The sequence below is a fragment of the Poecile atricapillus genome, chromosome 2 (genome assembly GCF_030490865.1).
Source record: "Poecile atricapillus isolate bPoeAtr1 chromosome 2, bPoeAtr1.hap1, whole genome shotgun sequence".
In the NCBI taxonomy this organism is placed as follows: Eukaryota; Metazoa; Chordata; class Aves; order Passeriformes; family Paridae; genus Poecile; species Poecile atricapillus.
Genome location: NC_081250.1, coordinates 119,610,311 through 119,630,991, shown reverse-complemented (window position 1 = coordinate 119,630,991; position 20,681 = coordinate 119,610,311). Strand labels below are relative to the sequence as shown.

The 20,681-nt window shown below is 36.6% G+C and overlaps 1 protein-coding gene across 7 annotated transcripts in view; it reads right to left on the bottom strand.

The window, feature by feature from the left end:
* CSPP1 (centrosome and spindle pole associated protein 1) overlaps positions 1-20,681 on the bottom strand; it is a 62,120-nt gene that overhangs the window by 26,660 nt on the left and 14,779 nt on the right. For 5 of the 7 annotated variants that reach the window (XM_058833104.1, XM_058833100.1, XM_058833102.1 and 2 more), the window contains exons 7-16: positions 19,953-20,054; positions 16,217-16,662; positions 12,058-12,159; positions 11,340-11,422; positions 9,430-9,523; positions 8,425-8,482; positions 4,646-4,836; positions 3,618-3,736; positions 2,543-2,618; positions 2,003-2,123 (exon numbers count right to left, since the gene is read on the bottom strand). In XM_058833104.1, the coding sequence (XP_058689087.1) occupies positions 2,003-2,123; positions 2,543-2,618; positions 3,618-3,736; positions 4,646-4,836; positions 8,425-8,482; positions 9,430-9,523; positions 11,340-11,422; positions 12,058-12,159; positions 16,217-16,662; positions 19,953-20,054 (1,392 nt within the window). The remainder of the gene's footprint in view (positions 1-2,002; positions 2,124-2,542; positions 2,619-3,617; positions 3,737-4,645; positions 4,837-8,424; positions 8,483-9,429; positions 9,524-11,339; positions 11,423-12,057; positions 12,160-16,216; positions 16,663-19,952; positions 20,055-20,681) is intronic. The other 2 variants (XM_058833101.1, XM_058833103.1) reach the window with 1 other exon arrangement.

Below are 20,681 nucleotides of genomic sequence, written 5' to 3'. Positions count from 1 at the left end.
TTTTTTAAGTTTATGTCCTGGGTTGATTATGATGTTAAATTGTATCCCCATTTGTCCACCTAACCCAGACACAGATTTTGTATTCTTAAAATTTCATCTAAGAGTAAAAGTGAGTGGAAAAGAAGCACCGAGTTTGTTATCAGAAACTGTACTTGCTCCCCCCGCATCGGGAGTTTTGACTACAGCACAGACAGACAACAAGACACAGATCGCCTTGGCTTTCCAGCTAGCCGGAGCAGGGAGGTCTTCCTGGACTGTTTTCTTTCCCTTTTTCTGAAACGAATCGAACCTGCTCTGGACTGGGGACTCGGGGGAGCACTGGGAGCTTGCACCCGTGGACTACCGGGAGCCCAGCCTGGGCAGTGGCATTTTCCAGCGCCAGAGGGACTGATAACAGAGCGAACACCCACAGGAAAGAGACCCTCTGAAGTTTGTCATCTCTTCTGAACAGCGAGAGGTTTTGTAATTTGATATCATTCATTTTTGTGCTGGGTAGTGCTGTGCCTGTGAAATAAACAGGTTTTTTCCACTTCTCTCAGAGAAATCTCTTCCCGAACCAGTTGGGGGGTGGGAGAAAAGGGCCACGTGGGTTTGCTTCCCGGGGGGAGCCCCACTGAAGGTTTTCTCCCAAATTTGCCCTAAACCAGGACAAATACAGTTTATTTCTCGTGTGCATTAGAAAAACACTTCATTAGATGAATATAATTAGATAAAACAGTATGAGGGTGATGAGGCATTGGAACAGGTTGCCCAGAGAAGCAGTGGATGCCCCATCCCTGGAAGTGTTCAAGGCCAGGTTGGATGGGGCGTCACACAGCCTCATCTATGGAAGGTGTCCATGGCAGAGGGGCTGGAACGAGATGATTTTTAAACTCCCTTCCAACCTAGACCATTGTATGATTCTATAATTTCCCTTTATCAAGTAATCACAATTTCCTAAGAGATATAATGAGTCAACAAAGACCCATCTAGCCACTTCAACTGTTTACAAAAATTATCAGGTTTATCTATAGCAAAAAGAAGAAAATCCTCTGATTGCTTTGAACCATAATAACTATGGAAGATTTTATCATGCCACGTTTATTAGACCTTTATGTCAAATCGTGCAGTCTCTCATATAGAAAGATAATACTTACTTAGGACTATAGTGAGAAAATGTCTCCAGAGAACCACTTGTATAGTATCTGACATTATTCCTAAATGGTTATTCTATTCTTTATTTTAGCTTGGTTGGCAGCCTCTCCTTTATCCTTTACGCATAAACATAATTAGAACTACAGTATATTTTTAGGTATTATTTACCTCTACCAAAGAAATACATAAATAATAAGAAAACATTAAGTGCCCCTGAACTGGGTTCTAGGAAAATTTCTGCAAAAGTAACATGTTTCATCATGGTCAAATACATTTTATAATTATAAACTCCCACAAGGTCCAGCAGCAAAAGGCCACTAAAGTGAATATAGGATTCAGTTGTCTACTGGAACAGGAGACCCAAATAATTTGTCTAGTCTATCAAAAAAATACCTAAGAAGTAAGACACCACCTACAAACACACTGGAAATAAACATGAGGAAAACCTTTGAATTAGTGCCCAAATGATCACGAAGAACTTACAGAAATTAGAATGCTCCTAATAATTACAGCAATATTGGAATATCAGAGCAATACAAGCCATTCCTTTTAAGATGCCCGTTCTTACGTGTCTGAAAATAATTGTATAAAGCTACATGCCTGGAGCTAATCTATTTGCTGTAACATTCTTAATATTCTCTCTGCCTCCGACAAAAAATTTGAAGAGCTTACTGTCCACCTGAAGAGCTAAAATGCGCTAAAGCAGGGTCAGAGGAAGGAAGTGATGGAAGGAAGTGATGAAAGGAAGGAGAGCAAAAAGCTTTTTATTTGTAAGCTACATAAAATTGTCTGAAAGAGTACTAAAGTTATTACCATTATATGTCAAAAAATAAAAGAATCAAGAGTCAGAAGCTTTATCACTCCGTACCTGCTGCTGTAATTCTTGTTGATAAGATAATGTTGCCTCTTTGGAAGGCTTTGTTTTTCCTTCAGAATATACTCCTATGCTTCTCTGTCTGTCTCCTGTATTCGTCTGTCCAATGTTACTTCTAAATTGAAAAATCATATATATAAAAGGAAAACATCACAGGGTCCAGAGAAAGGTAATTTAAGACATTAAAAAAAAAAAAAATTCCTTCCTGAAGTATTTATGGTCCGTTGTTCCCATAGCCTGGCACTTTATAATCCCAAATATTTTCTTAAATCCATACGAAAATAGCAGTTCATTGAATTATTCTTATATTGTCTAGATAGAAATCCTTAATTAAAGGTTTGAAGAGCTGTCTTTAACACATTTTATTTCAAAGGCCTATCTGTTCTCAGCAAAATATTACCCACACAAAATGAATACAGATAGAAGAATATAATACAGATTATAATACAGATTATAAAAAAGAATATCAACACAGATAAAATAATATAATACAGATAAATTCACACAAATAATATGAATATAGATAATACTTACACAGGCTGCTCTACTGGAGCTTGGCCTAAAGGATCCAGACCAGGCATGGGCTGAGTTCCCATCATATCTGTACTATCTGCACAGTAAAAAAAAACAAACCATATTTTAAATTTTGAATGCTCAGATATAAATATTTGACATTATTTAAAAGAATAGATTTCACTGCTAAAACTCTGTGAGAGCAGAACAAAGAGATCTCTCAGCTTCTATAACAAACTCAGATAATCCTTAATGCCCTCTAAATCAAGAAATACAATGCCAAGGTACAAATGCATTTCTTAAATTCAACTAAACCCCTTTAGATTTTACAAATTACCTCATTAACATATTCTAAAATCAAATAAAATTAAATTACTCGCTTAATGGTGACACTTATCTTCATTCTTTCCAAATGTCATTCAACTAGTAAAGCAGCTATTTTTCTAAGTTTTTTTTCTCCTTTATTTTACCTTTAGCACAAAGGTAGCACAAAAAACATTTTAAGTATTTCTGTTTTTTTCTCTAAAAAAGAAAAAAATAGAAAAAAAGAGAAAAACAAACACCACATAATCCAGGCTGTCCCTACACACATCACAATAGTTTCAATCATGAAATCATCATGAAGCAAAGGATAGAAAAAAGGAGTTCTTAAAATATAAAAGTAGACCACTTCATACGTTATTTTAATATATTTTATGTATTTATAAATATCTTTAAAATATTGATAATTATATCTGAAATTGTAACAATGCCTAAACATGTAATTATTATTTAAGTGATTTTAGGACATAATGTTTTAATTATCAATAATTTAATAATTTGAACAAAGAAAATTATCTGAGAGGAGTAACAGCAAAGAATCTGAGACTAGAGCTTATTCAAGTGATGAACAAGATATCTGGAAGTCACAGCCCTTTTTGTTGCTGGAGAAAATCACTTAATTCAGAACGTTTAAAAAACCCTTTTAATTCAATATACATCTAAAAAATTGGTCTAATTTGCGGTTACAAGTTCTACATTATTCATCATTTAACTAGATTAAAAGAAGTCCTATGAATCACCCTAACAACCAATCCACCTAAAATCATCAACTTACAGTATGCAAGAGCAGGATCCAAAGGATTCCTAGCGCCATAAAAGTAATAAGCATCATCATAAGGTGTTTTATAGTTGTCTGTCAAAACTGGTGGTGGAGGTGGTGGCAATGGTGCAAGCCTTAAAGAAAAAATGGACACAATTCCTTGGTTTGTTGTACAACTGAAAAGACATCATCAAAATAAGTGGGGGGAAGAGAGAAGAAGAGGGAGAGAAAGAGAATGGAGAAGGGACGGGGATAGAAAGTGAGTTCATTATGGAAAAATTCTAGATTTAGTTCAGCTGCAGAACTCTCATTAGTGGCATGCAGGAACAAGATGCATTAAGTCTCAGTAGGGAATTAACCTTCCCTGAGGGAACAGTACACGAGCACAGTACTATACTATACTATTCCAGAGATCTAAAGAACATAAAACAAGCACGCCTTCTTTAAGTGGCTCACTTAATGGTACTTCCTGGCTACATCAGTAAAGAAAACAAGTCAGGATCTGGTCAAAGGGTGAACAGCACAGCTTCAGCCACATGCCTGAAGTTCCTTCGCTCCCTGAACAGTTTAGTCACAACCACAGCACCTAGTGGAAGCTGTCCTTGCCACAGTGCATTCCTGAGTTCAGCCCTCGGAGACTGCTTAATTAATAGGAGCCATACCAACCTTCTGAAAATATGGACTCTGCAGGGCATGTGCCCAAGCATTCCCACAACATGATTCAATATTACAGGCACAATTTCTACAGGACATAACTTCTACAGCTCAACCCTTATCCTACAAAAACATCCACTATGAAAGATCTGCCTTCAGAGACAATCCAGCCTCCATAGATGCTTTCAAATAAACCATGAGGAAATTTACATTAAAAGTTTATTCCAGTGCAAAGTAGTTAGTTTTCTGTTAATTGTCAAAATATTATTTCTACCTTCATCAGTTCATTGGAGAAGGATCAACAGTACTACTGAGCTCTACCTCAGCAGTAATAACATGCTAAACAACAATCTTATTTAACACATAAAATGAATAAGATGGTGAAGCACCTGGGAGCTGCCATTTCCCCAAGACTGCTGACTACACCCCTCTGAAAGTCTTTATCACTCTGAGAGTCTTCATTCACAGGAGAGGCTGAACGGGCAGGCATTGGAGTTTGGAAAGCCACCCTGGGCCTTTCAGGAGGTACTTTCTCTTCAAAAGCTCTTGCTGTTAAGCCAAACTGCTTCAATCTATTTGGCTGAAGATAAAAAAAAAACAGAAGTAAGAGAAAAAGAGAGGAAAAAACCCAAAGCAAAACAGTTACCTTATTACTAGGAAATATTCTGAATGTCCATTTACCTTGGGTTAAATAGTTCACTGGATCCCAACTAGCTGCTCAGATTTCTAGTAACTGCATTTTTTCACCCCAGTGATCTACTGGGAATCTAGTATTACAAGGAAATCCAGGAAGTTTATCAGAGATTTACAAAAAGCAACCTTATCATAGGTTTTAGGAAGTATTTAGTTAATGTCCAGAAAAATAAATATTTGCACAGCTCTCAGTAGAACAGTTGGTCTACAGATGCCAATTTTCTACAGTGATTCTCATATTATGTATAGAGAAGTTTCTGAAATCCCACCCCAAGATTGAAATAGCTCATGATCAGCAAAAACTAAAATCAAATACACACTGAGACTTTTTCCAGTAAACATTTCCTTGCAATACCATTATTTTACTTTTTAAATTCCTTTGATCTTATTTTTTTTTTCAACCACAACAATTACAAGTTTTTGGGGGGAGTTCTTTTTAAAACAGAAGTAGCAAATGTTTATTGACAACTGGCAGCCTCAGAAGGAAGTCAAAAGCAACATGCAAATAATGGGAAGGCATGCAAGTCAGTTAGTTTCAGAACTATCCTATCACACCCAGAAAGCCCTTACAGCAACTGCTCTGCCTAACTATTCTAATGTTTGTTTAAATAAAGCAATATAATAGAATGGAAACAAATCATACACAGCACAACAGATTTTGTTCTGAATTTATTGGTCCTAATATCGAAGTTCTTCAACATGCATTCAGAGAAAGTAATACCCAAAACCAGCTATGCATTAAATATCAATGAGAAAACCATCTACCCTACAATATGGAAATATTTCAACAAAATATTAAATCTTTACCTCTTCATCACTTAGCTGCAAGACAGTATATACAAGGCAGTTAGTACTCACTCAGTCCAATCAAGGACTATGTGTTCAGATAAAAATTCTCAAAATCTAATAGACATGAGTATTTGCTTATAACATTTAACTTCAGATTTCTAGATGTGAACACAAAATTAGATAACAGATACTACCTAAAGCAATTTAATTTTACAAAGCAGTCTACAGATTTTTTTTGTGTTTTCAAATTCAGTGTCTTGAGCAGCAGAACATTTAAAACAGCCTTTCTCACTAACAACTTTAATCTGAAACCATTCCCAAAATGCCCCAGATTTCAGCTCTACAGCTGATTTCAGACACGGTTTCAGCACTCAGTTCATCCTGGGGATTGTTTCACTTTAAACAAGCAGCATATACAACAGTCTGCATTTATAGATTCTTCATCAGGCATTCCTATTTAACCAACCTGTAATTAATCAAGAAATGCACCTAATTAGAATCTCTCCCTGAGAGGCAATTTAAAGCTAACAGTGACTGATGCTTAATGAATGTAGCAATTCAACTTAATTGAAGGCTTTCAGCTAAATTAGTGCTTTTAAAACACTATGCATGCCGTGTACTTGCTCTAGATATAATTCTGTTCCTACAACAGGCACTTTGCAGACTCTGACTGAGATGTGTATGGTATATTGAGTGCTGCAGCACAGCATGCTTCTGCATAGTCAGCTTTGATTACACAGAACTGTTTACACTGACCTTGTGGACTTCTGAGTCAGAAGAGCCAGCATCCTCTGCTCAGTTCTGCCTCCTCTCCTGCCTGCCTCCCAGCAGTACCCTCCATTCCTCTCCCTTTCAATATCTGAATCCCTGATCAGCCAGCTGACTCCTCTATACCAACTAAAGCAGCAAAAAATATTCAGATTTTACTGGGTAAAAAAGGTGAACCAGTTTGAAACAGGGACCAAACAAGCATGGCAGACACTTTATGCAGGGAGGGCAGGACCATGCAACTAGACAGGTTGTTTTCCCTCCCCATTTAGGAGTAAGAATTTTGATTCAACTTAATTGCTTGTTTGTGTGCATTCTTAGTCGTCTGTCTCACAAGTTTCACAGAAAGAAAGAAATGGTTTCACAGAATATTCAGAGCTGGAAGGGACCCACAAGGATCTGACTAATAGCATTTTACAGCTATTCATTCACCTTCATTTTCTAGCAAAGAGGACCTTCTTTCACCTCTACTGAACCCTGCAAAAATGGCACAAGTTTCAATCTGTGTCAAAGCATTCCCCAAAAACAGCACTGGTGATAATTTAAACCAGTAACCAGTTAACTTAATAACCAGTCTATTCTTGCTTGAAAGTACCACTCTACATCTTAAACAGCACATCACCACCATACCTAACCTGCAATGGCTTTGAGCATATAGCAAGTACATGCAAATCACACAAGTTCTGTCAGCCTCTGCAAGACTATCAGTCTATGTTACTAGTGCTGATGACCTACTCCTGGATGTATGCTCCTCAAAATTCTTAATGTAATTATCACCTTACTAAGGAAGTGGAGACAGTAGTAACTCTGCATTAAGTCTTACAAACAACATACCAAACATCTTGCTTTTTACAAAATCCTATAAAAATACTTGTAATCCTAAACACTATACTGGATCACTTAAAAATTTACAAATGTTAAATTAAAAACTGTTATAATGAGATCAACTCATCTGCAAAACAACCTTTTTTTTAATTGAGAAAAAGCTTTCTGCAGCATACTTTGCATTCCCAAAGACATGCACACTACTGTGTGCATTTAGAAGGTTACCACAGGACACTAAGTTCTATCCTTTCTGTCCATTTTCCACTTGGCCACAGCAAAATATTTGATAACTTCCATGAAAATATTTTCCTCTTATGCTGAAAGCATGTGTAATGACTTACAGCCTGTGCTGCCTTTGGCTGGGGAGGAGTTAATTTGCTTCAGAGTGGCTGATGTGGGGCTGTGTTTTGGATTTGTGCTGAACACAATATAGAGCTGATAATATAGAGATGTTTTTTGTTATTGCTGAGTAGGGCTTACACAGAGCCAAGGCCTTTTCTGCTTTTTCTTCTGCCACACTGGTGAGGGGACTGGGTGTGGCTGGGGAGGGTTCGGGGGAGACACAGCTGGAACAGACAGCCCCAAATAACCAAAGGGATATTCCAGGCCAGAGGACATCATGCTCAGTATATAAAGCGGGGGGAAGAAGCAGGAAGGGGAAGATGTTTGGAGGGATGTTGTTTATCTTCCCAAGACGTGTGACGGCTGAACGTCTGCTTGCCCATGGATAGCTCTGAATTAATTCCTTGTTTTGCTTTGCTGATGTGTGCAGCTTTTGCTTTCCCTGTTTAAGTGTGGTCATCTTAACCCATGAGTTTTCCAGCTTTCACCTTTTCTATTCTTGCCCTGATCCCACTGGTGGGGAAGTGAGCGAGCAGCTGCTCATGAAGCTTGACTGCTGGCTGGCATTAAACCATGACACAGCCTCCTCATCCTTGGCTTCAATTTTGTTATACACTGATGCCCTATTAAATAACCCAACATTTCTCATTTTGTAGAAACTCTACAGAGTTTTGTGACTGAGCAACCAGAGTGTGAATGTAAGGAAAAAAATAATAGGCTATATAGATGAAAGAAAATCCAAATTTCTTACCTTCTTTTCTGGGTCTCGAGCTCCAGAAGCAGCAACTGAGAGCTCAAGTTCCTTCTCACTGTTTTGTTTTTTTTAAAAAAAGGATCAAATCAGAAAGAAATAGCAACTATATTCGTTCTTTCAAAGCACAAATTCACAACTCTGTAGTTAAAAGAACTCTGAAAATACAGGATAACAAAAGACAATGATTCCACTTGATTTCTTCTGGAGTCAGGGGAGGAAATTATATAATATTTGTAAATACACAGAACTCTAAGGAAGTATCTGGCTATCACCTATTTCACCTAGTAAAATCCAACTACCATAAAAGGAGAAACCACCACAATTCTTTTTTACTACAACTTTTCAGGACATTTCTAAAAAATTTGTCTTTATTCACATTCAAGAAGTTAACATTAAACACATTGAAATGAATGATTCAAAAGTGCAGCAGTAAATACTGTTTTGTAATTTCTGGGCTTAGGCTTGTTCTGCATGTACAACTTTTGTCACAATGAGACTGCCAGTAGTAACTGATTTTTAATTCCTTATCCCTTCTCTACTATTGCTGTGTATCTAGACATTACCCATTCAGTAGGTAGTGACTAATAGGTAAGGAAGAAACTAATATTTTATTATTCTGCATAAGCCAGATGATCAAATGCTTTAAAAATGAACGGTTACTTTCTAAAATTGGAGGGCAAAAGCAAAACTAATTTTCAACTTTGCCAACTACTTAGGCACTCCTGTACCAGCAAAAAAAGATAACTTTAGTTAAAGCTTCTTTACCCTTAGGAATTTCATTTTAAAAATGAAAAAGTATCTGGGTTTTCTTCATTCCACTGAAAGCTTGTGAATATGTTCATTAAAAACTAAAACCCTCATGACGACAAGTTTAATTAACTGCAATATTACTCAGCTACCTGGAATCCCTTAGTTATGAAATTGCTTCTTACCACACTGAATTAATGGAATGCCTTTAAATTTCAGCCATTATCTCTTAAAAATATAGTAACTTTCCATTACCGTCTTTTATTTCGCTGTTGCTCAGCGATCTGTTCCATTAGTTCTTGTCTGTATTTCTCCTTTCTCCTTCGGAGAAGTTCTCGGTCCTGACCACCTAATGGAAAGGACCACACATTTGTGTAAATGCTCCACAAAATACAGATAAGGTACTGGACAAAAACACTGCCTTTCAGTCAATTTAAAAATGGAAACACTAGAGACTATATGAACACTCAATCTTTACTGACTAAAAAATAGATATCTAGTTTTAAGAGACAATTTGTTTGGAGTATGATGATCAAAACTAAAATTTTCATTGTTGTTTTCTTAGTTTGCCTGGTTTTCTATAGTCAGGAAGCTACAAATTTCAGAGTTATTTGATACAACAGCAACTAACAAAAGTAACTTAATGTTTTGGTTTTGTTTGGGGTTTTTTTTTGTTTAGTTTGGGTTTTTTTTTTTTGCCTACTGTTCACCTAAGGAAGACAGACTACACCATTCCTGAATTATGAGGCACTTCTCTGGATAAAAATGAAAAATTAAAACTGAGAGGAGTCAAACCCATGGGGAGGAAAGCAAATTGCTCCACCCTTAGGATGGTTCCCATGACTACTAAGAATTAGCAAAGTACCCGCAGATGTCTGTATGTAAATGGCAATGGTGATAACAGCTCATGTAGATTTTAAGAAACACAAAAAACTTTCAGTTTCTGGTGGTTCTCCCACAATAAGTGTGGCAGTCTTCTATTATTTTAAAAACAAACACCAAAAAACGTCAGCAGCACTTTCTGTATTGTATGACTATGAGACACAGACTCAACACATTCCATACACAAAGCGACTGTTGACTTCTAGTAAAGTAAACCTGAATAAAAAAGAGAAGGAAGCTGAAAAAAAACTAAATCAAAAGCCAAATAAGCAACACCAAGAAAACCTGATGCATGACTGACTGATTTTCTTCTTTTAACTGTTGTACTGGGCCTACAAAGTGACCAAAATTTGCATGATTACCTCATGGTTTGTGAGTTTGGTGGAGTGTGAAATCACTTTTCATTTTCAAAAAATTCAGGTTTTAATTTAGTTAATCTTTACACAACATAGTTTACAACACTCTTCTAACCAGGACTCCTAGGAGTACAAATTCACACCTCTCTGTCCCCAGGTTACTACAAATGAGATGACTGGGCAGATAAGAGAATAACCACTATGACACCACAGGTTTCACACTGCCTTTAAACAGTCCCAAAAAATTGATCTGCCACATATAGCTTTGAAGATCAAGAAAATTCAAATGAAAAAATTAACAGCAATTATTCGGACAACTGTTAATTTATTTTGCCATAATTAAAAACTAGCTTGCCTTGAAAAGTTCCCATGTGAAGAACTACTACAATTCTTTTATTCTTGCCTTATAGTTTTCTGAATTCAGCTAAGAATGCTATGTCTTCACCAGTATTTCTCTCTATTCCACTCAATATTAGTGCCTCCTGCTAAATTTTATGGCTACAGGAGAGATAATCAGACTCATTTGTTCTCACCCAGGGTAGTGAACAGTACCATTTTTCATATTTCTGCAATTAAAATTCACTATAAGCTGTGTCTTTAACAACACAGAGGTTAAGATTTCCCCATACTTCATTTTGTAAAAATAATTTAATCACTTATTTGGGCCTTAAAATGTTAATGAAATCTAAGAAGAAACTTGGGCTCTTCAAAATTAATTAGTATGTCCAAAATTAATTAGCAAGTTACATTAAGGGGGAAAAGAAATATATGCTTTGCTTTAATTTCCCTATGTAAATAACACTTATTTACCAGTAACTAGCAAAAAGAAAAAACCATCATTTTTCTATTTTTTAACTAGTCACATGGAGAAATAATATATGCAAAGAAAATCTAACTCAGTGTTATTAGTTTGGTTTTTATACATACCAAGAACAAGGCCTGTTGCATACCGCCCCTCAGCTGCAGACTTGACCTGTTCATTAGCTGAAGAACTAATCTGTACCTGATTTCTGGCAAAGACAAAAAAAAAATGTAATGATCAAACTCAAGAATTTCCCTACACAGTCTGTGGGAAACATGACAGACTCACATCACTATGACACATTTGTGACAAACAGTTTTCCTACAATCCAAAGAAATATCCCAAGCAAAAGAAAAAAATGCCCAGCAAAAAGGCATTTCTCACAATTCCCATTTGCCTGTGGTTTCTGAAGCCATCAGAAAAACTGACTCAGCTGAGCACTTCACCCATGATGACAGACTGAATGGTGCCAGTCAAGAGTTTATGTAAAGAATTTACAAGTGTTCTGCTTCTGCCTCACCCACTTAGATCATTTCAGGATATGCAAAACCAAGACAAGAGGAAAAGGAATTTTAAAATTGCTATGAAAACAGGATTCCACAGTATTTGACTCAATAAGCCACCAGTTGGAAAATAGGTGCTCTATTAATGAAAAAAACAAAACTGGCATACAAGCTTCAATGGCCATTTTCAGAGGAAACATGTTTTTTTTGTTATACTATATGCTAGCTTCAGGAAAAACTATCAGGCATTTCAGACAATTTTTTAGGATTTGAAGTCAACATTTTCCTCTCACCATGATTTTGTAGTGCAATTACCAGAAAAGTACACAGTATACCACACCTAGAATCTCCAGTTCTTGAGAACGGCCGCACATGTGTTCTCTCCTTTAATTCGTCTTCATAATCTGCAGGTACATCTCTTACCATTCCATTCAGAAAGGGCCTTAAAGAAATAGAAAATACTCAGCTATGCTTGCCTAAAAACAGCCAATCTGAAATATAAGGTTCAGCAGTTTTGTGCAAATGGATTTGCTGCCTGAATGCACACTGGACAGCAAAACCAATTCTGAAAATATCACAAAATATTCAAAAACAATTCACTTTGCCAGCACTGTCAGGGCAGCTCTCTGCCTGGAATGTGAATTCCCAAGCCTGCTTTCCTGCACCCCTTATCTAATGAGCCTGGTTAAGAGTTTTGAGAGCTAAATGGCTTTTGAAACCCACACCACATTAACTGAAACAGATCTTTTGCTGCTCTTAATCGCCAGGAGCCAACAAAGTCTTCAACAGGTTTTGGCACACAGCTATTGGGTAAGTCTGGTGAAATAGCCAATTCTTCAATGATAATCTACACTTCACTATACACCTGATAGACTTTAGCAGGGTGAGATGACTTTCATTCAAGGCAAAAGACAGGCAACACCATGAATACTAAAATTCAGGAGCTAAAATTTGAGTCATCTACATAAGAAGTGAAATCATATGACTGAAACTTCAAGTAACTTCAGAGATGCAAAATATTTTATGGACACAAGGAAGCTGTTCCTGAAAAGATCTGGGGTAGTAGAATTTAAGTTTTTCTTGACTTGTAAAATAACAGCTCTATAATGAGGATTTTGACTTATCATGATAAAATAGGGCAAAAATAAGTATCCAGTGAAAAATAAAGTACCCAACAAATGCTATCAAAATTATACTTTTTCCAGAGCTGGACAGAACTATGGCCTTCCTATTAAGCAAACCAAAAAAACCCTCAAAAACTAGGTAAACATGGAAAAAAAACCTCATTCTTTTACATAAAAAGAACCACAGCTCTGCCTATCTCTAATTTAAACAGAAGTTAGTAATCAAAGGCAAAAGGATGCAAGCAGATTATTAAACATTGATCTGGCATCTTAGCAACCCATCAGAACAACATGAAAGAATATTTACCCTCTTGGCATAACATGATCTTCTTTCATTATCAAGTTAATTTCTATGACAACAATCAATTTATTCTTTACAAGGCTGGTCACATAAGACTGAAATACAGCCAGGAAATAGAAAGCCAAGTCCCCAGAGTAATGAAAGGATGCAGGAAGGAAGCAAAAAAAAACAAACCTCAGAATTCAAGAGGCAACCTTTTTTGTAAAAAGCCACCGGCTTGGCATGGCAGGCCCAGACATGTTGGCTCAATTCAATCAAGGAGCTGTTGTCTCCTGTTTACAGGACAGAACTGACAGCTGGGGATGGACATTCCACTCCTAAGAACTAAAACATTTTGCAATTTTCACTTCCCAATCACCATTTCTGTTTGTTGAAGTATGCCACAGACCTTGTGCCTCCACCAAAACAGAAACACTTCTGAAAAGTCCTGTTATGATCATCTGCCTCTCCAAACTAATAAGCCCCATATAAAAACCTAAGAACTTTAGTGGAACAAATAAAAATACGCCTCCTTTTGAATTTAGTTTCCATCATGAATCAAATGTGTTTGGGAAAAGGTGACTTTGCCTGAAACATAGAAAAAAAATGCTAACTCTTCAGAAACTTAGCTGTCACTAAGAGATATGTTTCTCCTTGAAGAGACTGAATTTACTTCACAGGAGGTTAAGGGGAGTTCCTTTCAAAGGAGAAAAAAGTACTAGATTAAAAAACACATTTAACAAAGAAATAGTGAACATTAATTTTCAATAAAAATTCATTAGTAGAAAATACACACAAAACACCTCAAACAATCCTATATATAAAAATTAAGTTCAGGGAATTCAGGTAATGGTCCAGCAGCTTCTTTTAAGAAGATGCACCAAGTCTGCCAACAGCAAAGATAAGATTTCTTCTCTATTCTCTTTTAAAAGAAAATGAGATAAAGCAGTTTCAGAGGTCTCTCTAAATAACTCATTATTTGCCTGGTGATATATTAGTCACAGATATTTATATAAGCACCATCCACGTCATCTGGAATAACTAAAATAGACTAGTTTATTAATATTTAACATGTCTACTGTTGGTTCAAACACCATACTTGCTTACTTACAACATACTTTATTTCTATAGTTCTGTAAAAATTCCTTGAGAAACAAAGTAAACGCTCAAAAATCATCAAATGGTTACTTTTATTTAAATGTTAGACTCTGTGTCCAACTGCCTTAGACAGTGGCAAACTGCTACCTAATAAAAAGAGGACACGCATCCTTCTGAGTATCAACCAACAGAGAATTAAATATTGCTGTTAGTTTTAAAAATATTTTGGTTGTCTTTGTTAGACATCAAATTAAGCTTCTAATTATTTTTTCTTTCTGAAAAGCTATAGGACAAATCCACTCTATCCCAAAACCTCATCTGCTCCTTTCTACCAATAATACATTACAGAATGGGACAAATTTTGAATTTTGCAGTCTCTTCTCTGAATCTCAGCAAAAACAGGCAATCTTGTTCCTCTTATCTATCTAATCACTCTTTCCATTTGCTAGTCTTTTTCAAAAACACTGTATGAATAAATACACACTTTTTTAGAAGCACACCATAACACACAGTCTGAAACTTTGTAATAACCCATTTATTAGAGTCTGCCTCTCCTAAATACTTCCAGACATTTCACTTTTTCCACAGACTTACTTCCTTTACGATTACTTTTTTTTAAGGCTGAGAAAGAATATCAAGAGCTATTTTTGGAGAAAAATTATTCTAACTCTCTGGGCATCTGAAACTGGAAAAGAAATATGAGTTCAATGAATTCAGAAAATGCTTTTTCAGTAGAAGAGCATTTCCCCTCCCCCCAGTTATTAATTTGCATTACTATCCAGAAAATGATCCCTGTAAACAATGACTCAAAAGATTACTTAACCCATCCACCAGCAACTAACAACAAAACATAATAGTAATATTCAACTGTTGAGAGTGGTACAATTTGCTTTTGTTTTTCCTAGAAGTGCTAATTCTAGAAAAAAGAAAAAGTGCTTATATTGCCTTGCAAAGGGAGAACACTGGTGGTTCCTTCATTGAAGCAATTGCAGGAAAATAATTCTGGCTTAAATAAAAATAACTACAACACTCATGTTCCTAAGACCTGGAAAGGGAACAAATTAATACTTTAAAAATATCATTTGAAAATTTATTTACAATAAACTTTACTGTTTTGTTTAGCTGCTTAAACAGATCAGTTGCAAGTTTGGTGCTGTTTCACACCACAGCCCATCTGGTTTTGAAAGCAACCAGTTCTTGCAATGGAATAACTAAAAGTGGCCATGATTAGGAAGGTTATACTTTTTTTCTTTTAAATGAGTAAACTAGAGATTAACAATTTATGTCAAAGTAACCCAACTGATGTATCAGTTAACACAGTAAAGACTATTTAATACTGAACAGTACATAATATCAGTTTTCCTCCTGAATGATTTATTTAAAACACCCTCTTTTGTTTGGTTTGGGCTTTAATAAATGCTTATTCAAACTGAGTAGTTATTACAGAAATTAGCACCCATTAAAACTATCAGGATTTGGTTCAACTACACATATGTTTAAAGCCTGTCATTTAGCAAGACCTGGAGTAAAAAAGAGGATTTTTTAAAAATAGACTTTTACATTTTATACGCACAGTCACATGTACCAAAAAACTGAAGCTCAAACCAGTTTTGGAATCTGAACTGAAAACTGACTTGCTGTAACTATTACAGACTAAGGAAACAGAGGCAACATTGGGTACTCAATGCAGGGGTTTGCTCTCAAGTATGTTTCCTGGGAAACCATTTTTCATAAAAATGAATTGTACACTGCTGCTTCTGGGGTAATTTCTCTAATATCCTTGGTTTGTTATGATATATAAAATGCTTCTTAGTACATGTATAGTCTTAGGGACTAATCTAATTTCATAAATTACTGCAAAGGTCCTTTTTCTAAGTACAAAAGTAAGTACAATAATCCTGCTTTCACGTGGGAATCTTCCCTAATACCTAAAGAGAGTAAACCATGGCTGTCAACAAGCACTACAGAAATAAAGGAGAAAATGGAATTAAGAATACCTTTCAGCATAAAAACCCCGGGGAGTTTTTCTGTCATAGGTGCTTTCACATCTAAATCTAGGGTCCATTTCTGCATTTGTCTCAGGATCATAGTCCAGTCTGTAGTATCTTCTACCAAAATCACCATCTTCATCAAATCTGTGATGCTTCCTAGTAGGAATTACAGATTGGCTAGAAAATCCATGATGTCTTCGATTGGGAACATCCAAATCCTCATCAAGTCTTTTATTTAATAGTCGACTTCTCAACTCAACCTCATCATCTAACCTGTGGTACCTGTCTTCCTCCAGCCATCTCTTATTTATCAGCTCTTCACAACCTTCTGTGGAAGTAAAAGCATCCTTCTTGGGAGGTTCTGCACCTGTATTACAGGGCTGGACTTCTGTATGTAATTCTGGCTGGAGCCTGGTAACAGCAATAGGTGTTTTATTCCTGTGCATCTCATTCTGTTTAACGGAAACAATATTGAGAGTTGAATATCAACAAATCACATTGAGTAAAACCTTAGTTTTGTATTTCTTCAAATAAACCCGAAACAAGAAGAAAGGCAAGAGGTGAGCAAGGAAAATACTTCAAGAAGTGCTTAAAAGCTTGAGTTTTATTCATTTTTCCTGGGGAAAAAAACGCAGTCTTCTTCTTATCTAATGTCTTTCAAAACAATGGCTATCAACACTGGACAGGTCTTTTATGAACTCCAATCTGACCTTCAGTTTTTGAGGTGCAAAGAATCAAAAAAACACTTCAAACTTTATTTCATCAAGAGACCAGATATCTTCATTCTATCCAGATTCAGGCAAGTCTGTAACACTTCCTACCTATGAGCACAACCTTATAATGTGAGCATTTCTTAATCTATTTCTCTGCTCCTCAGGAAATGTCATTATGAGAAAGGATAGTTAAGTAGATAAAAAACAACCCTATGACACTCTGGACTAGTGTTCAATTCACAGTCCTCACAAAAACCATGGTTTTGCATAAATCCTGCAGTATTTCTGTGTACTAATCTTTGATCTAATCTTTCCTCTATGAAATAAAGACAACAGTAACTCATACTTTACACAATTTAATTAAAAATAAATTAAGGATGTAAATGACACCAAACTGGGAAGAAGGATCAATATACTAGAGGGTATGCCTGCCACTCAGAAGGGTCTTGACAAACTGGAGAAATATGCTGACATAAAGCTCATGAAAATCAACAAGTGCAAAGGCAAACCTCTGCATCTGAGACAGAACAGTGCCATGCACCAGGACAGGCTGGGTACTGACCACCTAGAGAGCAGATCTGCAGAAAAAGGCCTGGGTTCGTCATGGGCAAGGAGCTCAACACGAGGCAGCAGAGCACGTTTGCAGTGATGACTGCTCACCACACCCTGGGCTGCAGTGTCTGCGCAGGTCAAGGCAAGTGATCTTTCTCTGCTCAGTAGTAATCTAGTACTTAGGTTCTGGTGTAGAGTGTCCTGTCTCTGCCTCCCCTCCCCACAGACACTGATGAACTGAATGAAGTGCAGAGGGTGGCAGGAGGAACTAGTAATTGCAGTCCCTGTGTAGAAGGTGGTTACAGAGATACCAGTATTCGTGGTTTTCAAAGAACCAACAGACACAAGTTGCAGCAAAGGAAAATGCCAACGGGATACAGAGGGACAGAAGTACAAATTAAGCAGTTAAAGCAGTGGAACGGGTTGCCCAGGGGACTGTGGAATCTCCATCCTTTCAAAACTCCAGAAAATAAAGCCAGACCAACCTAATCTAAACTGTGAAGGTAACACTACTCTGAGCAGGATTTATCCTATGACTATCTAAACTGTTGGATCAAACTTTTGAGGTCACATATGTAATTTGACTTTCACTCCAAGTTAAATACTCTTCAGGGATGGCATAACCTCAACAAATCCTGACCTTTTTTTTTTTTTTTCTCTTTGCTCCTTTCTAACAGTAAAATTGTTTCTACACAAGAATAATAAAAATCCAACTTAAAGTTCCAACTGAATGAAAAGTAAAGCAAAGAGAAAAACCCTTGAGTCCCTAAATAGATTTCTTTAGGTAAGTCAGCTTAGGAAACCTAAGTGCCAAACATGTAGAAAAAATTTAGAGATTTATAGACTCAGTTGCACAAAAATAAGCTACATTCTTGCCAATGTTTCCTAGGGATCACTGCTGTATAGCACTCCAAATCTTGAAGAAGGAAGTAAGAATGAGATATTGAATTTCAGCATTTGAAAGAAGCCTAAATGCTGCCTTATAGATGCCTACACAGATTAAAACAGTTTTCAACTATATGACACTCCTGTGCACTCAAAGGAAAAGATGTTTCTCATAAGAAAACAATCTTTCTAGAGACAGACAAGAAACATTCCTCTAGAAAGAAACTACAAATACAGGGGGATTTGCACTTGCCAACTGTTGGAAGGAAGACAATAAACTTCGTGCTGTTTTGGGTACAAATAGTCTTTCATAGCATGACCTAGCTCCCACACTACTGTAATAGTATACAGAATAAAATACTTTAGAATTTCTCTAATAAAAAGAAGCAGAAGGACTTCTTAAATCAAATTTTCACTAGATGAGAGTCCCAAATTATTACAATCCATCACTAAACTGAAGCAAAAATATTTTTAAAAGGAAATTTATGCATTCTAGACAAGATTTCAAAGTTAAAGAGATTTTACAGATCAATATATTGCTTCCAGATTACTGAAACTAATAGTCCCACAACAATGCTAATCAGACCTAAAAATCCCACTGGCTGTTGTGCTAGTTTTGGCTGGGACAAATTTCTTCACAGTAGCTTGTATGAGGCTTTGTTTTAGATTTGTTACTGAATAACATAACATTGAATGTTACTGAATAACATTAACATGGTGTCAAGGGCTTTTCTGCTTCTTACACTGCTCCACCAGCAAGGCGGCTGCAGGTACACGGGAAGTTAGGAACAGACACAACCAGGATAGATGATCCCAACTGACCAAAGTGATATTCTACTCTACAGGGGGTCACGCTCAACATGAAGGAAGGGGGACATTCTGAGTATGGCATTTGTCTTGCCAAGTCACAGTTACATGCGACAGAGCCCAGCTTTCCCAAGGATGGCTGAACACCTGCCTGCCCAGGGGAAGTGAATGAATTCCTTGATTTGCTTTGTTTCTGTGAGCAGCTTTTGCTTTACCTATTAAACTGCCTTTAACTCAACCTACACTACTTCTCAATCTCACTCTTCTGATTCTCTCTCCCATCCAACAGAGGTGTGTGTGTGTGTTCCCAGCTGCTTACTGCCATACAAATCAAAGGCCTCAGCTCAGAACAGAACTAGACTATGTCTAGTTCACTTTCAGTAGTAAAGAGTTTTTGATTTTTATTCACAAATGCACAGCTCCATATTCTGTATGGCTTCTAAAGTTGCCTGGCTTTCTACACGACAGAGGAAGAAAAAGTCTACAAACAAAACTAAGGACCCAATGTGGAGTATAACATTTTGTTCAAATAGACAGCTTTTTTGAATATCACTTTTATTATCGAGAACAACCCAGGGATTTGCTTCAGACACACAGAAGAATGAAAAAATCCTCCTACCAGACAGACACAAGGGAAGCAGAAATCAGGAACTGCACCATGTCAGCTGTAAGCAGGATTTGCTTAGATGCATTAATAAAATGTAGCCTAATTGAACAACATTATTTCTGTATTTTGTCTTACTTTGTATGTCTGAGTCAATTATAATACTGTAAAACTGTATTACCTCTCTGTTTTTCTTTCCTAATTTCCTTAGCCTTTCATTCCATTCTTCTTTATCCCTGAGATATTGATTGTACTCCTTGTTTCTTTCAAGCCGTAATCTCTCCTAAAATAGGCATTGAAAAGGGCATCATAATTTTGCATTTTTAGTAGCTTTTAGCTTCATAGAACTGCACTACTAAATGAATAAATGCAAACCGTGTGTTTGCCCCCCCTTCACATTCTTTGTGATGTACAAGTAAGGCTTGAATTACTTTGCGGTTTTAGTTCATTTTCTCTTAGCATAGCTCTTTCTCTTAATCTGAAATCTCTAAGTAGAAGTCAGCTTCTTGGCCATGAAGTCTAATCCCCAGAGACACTACTGTGCATCAAGGTCCATCTTTAAAAGCAAGTAGGTTTCCTCCTGCTAAGCCTATTCCAAAATTCACCAAAGCCTCGCTCCAACAATTAGGAATCACCTTCTAATTTCCAATCTGAATCACAATCTAATTTCCAAGCTGATTTCCAACATACGATTTCAAACATACGATTTCTTTCTTTGTCTTAAGGTTATTTGTGACTTGCCCCCTCACAATTAAAACAGGATAACAAATATAAGTGTAGACAAGATGTATCAATTACAATTTGAACTGTCTAATTCAAACAAGCAGTTAAACTGACTTCAAAAAGTCAAAAGTGCAAAGAATGCAAGAAAAACCAAGAAAAACAGGACCTGTGCTGGTTGTCCTAGCAG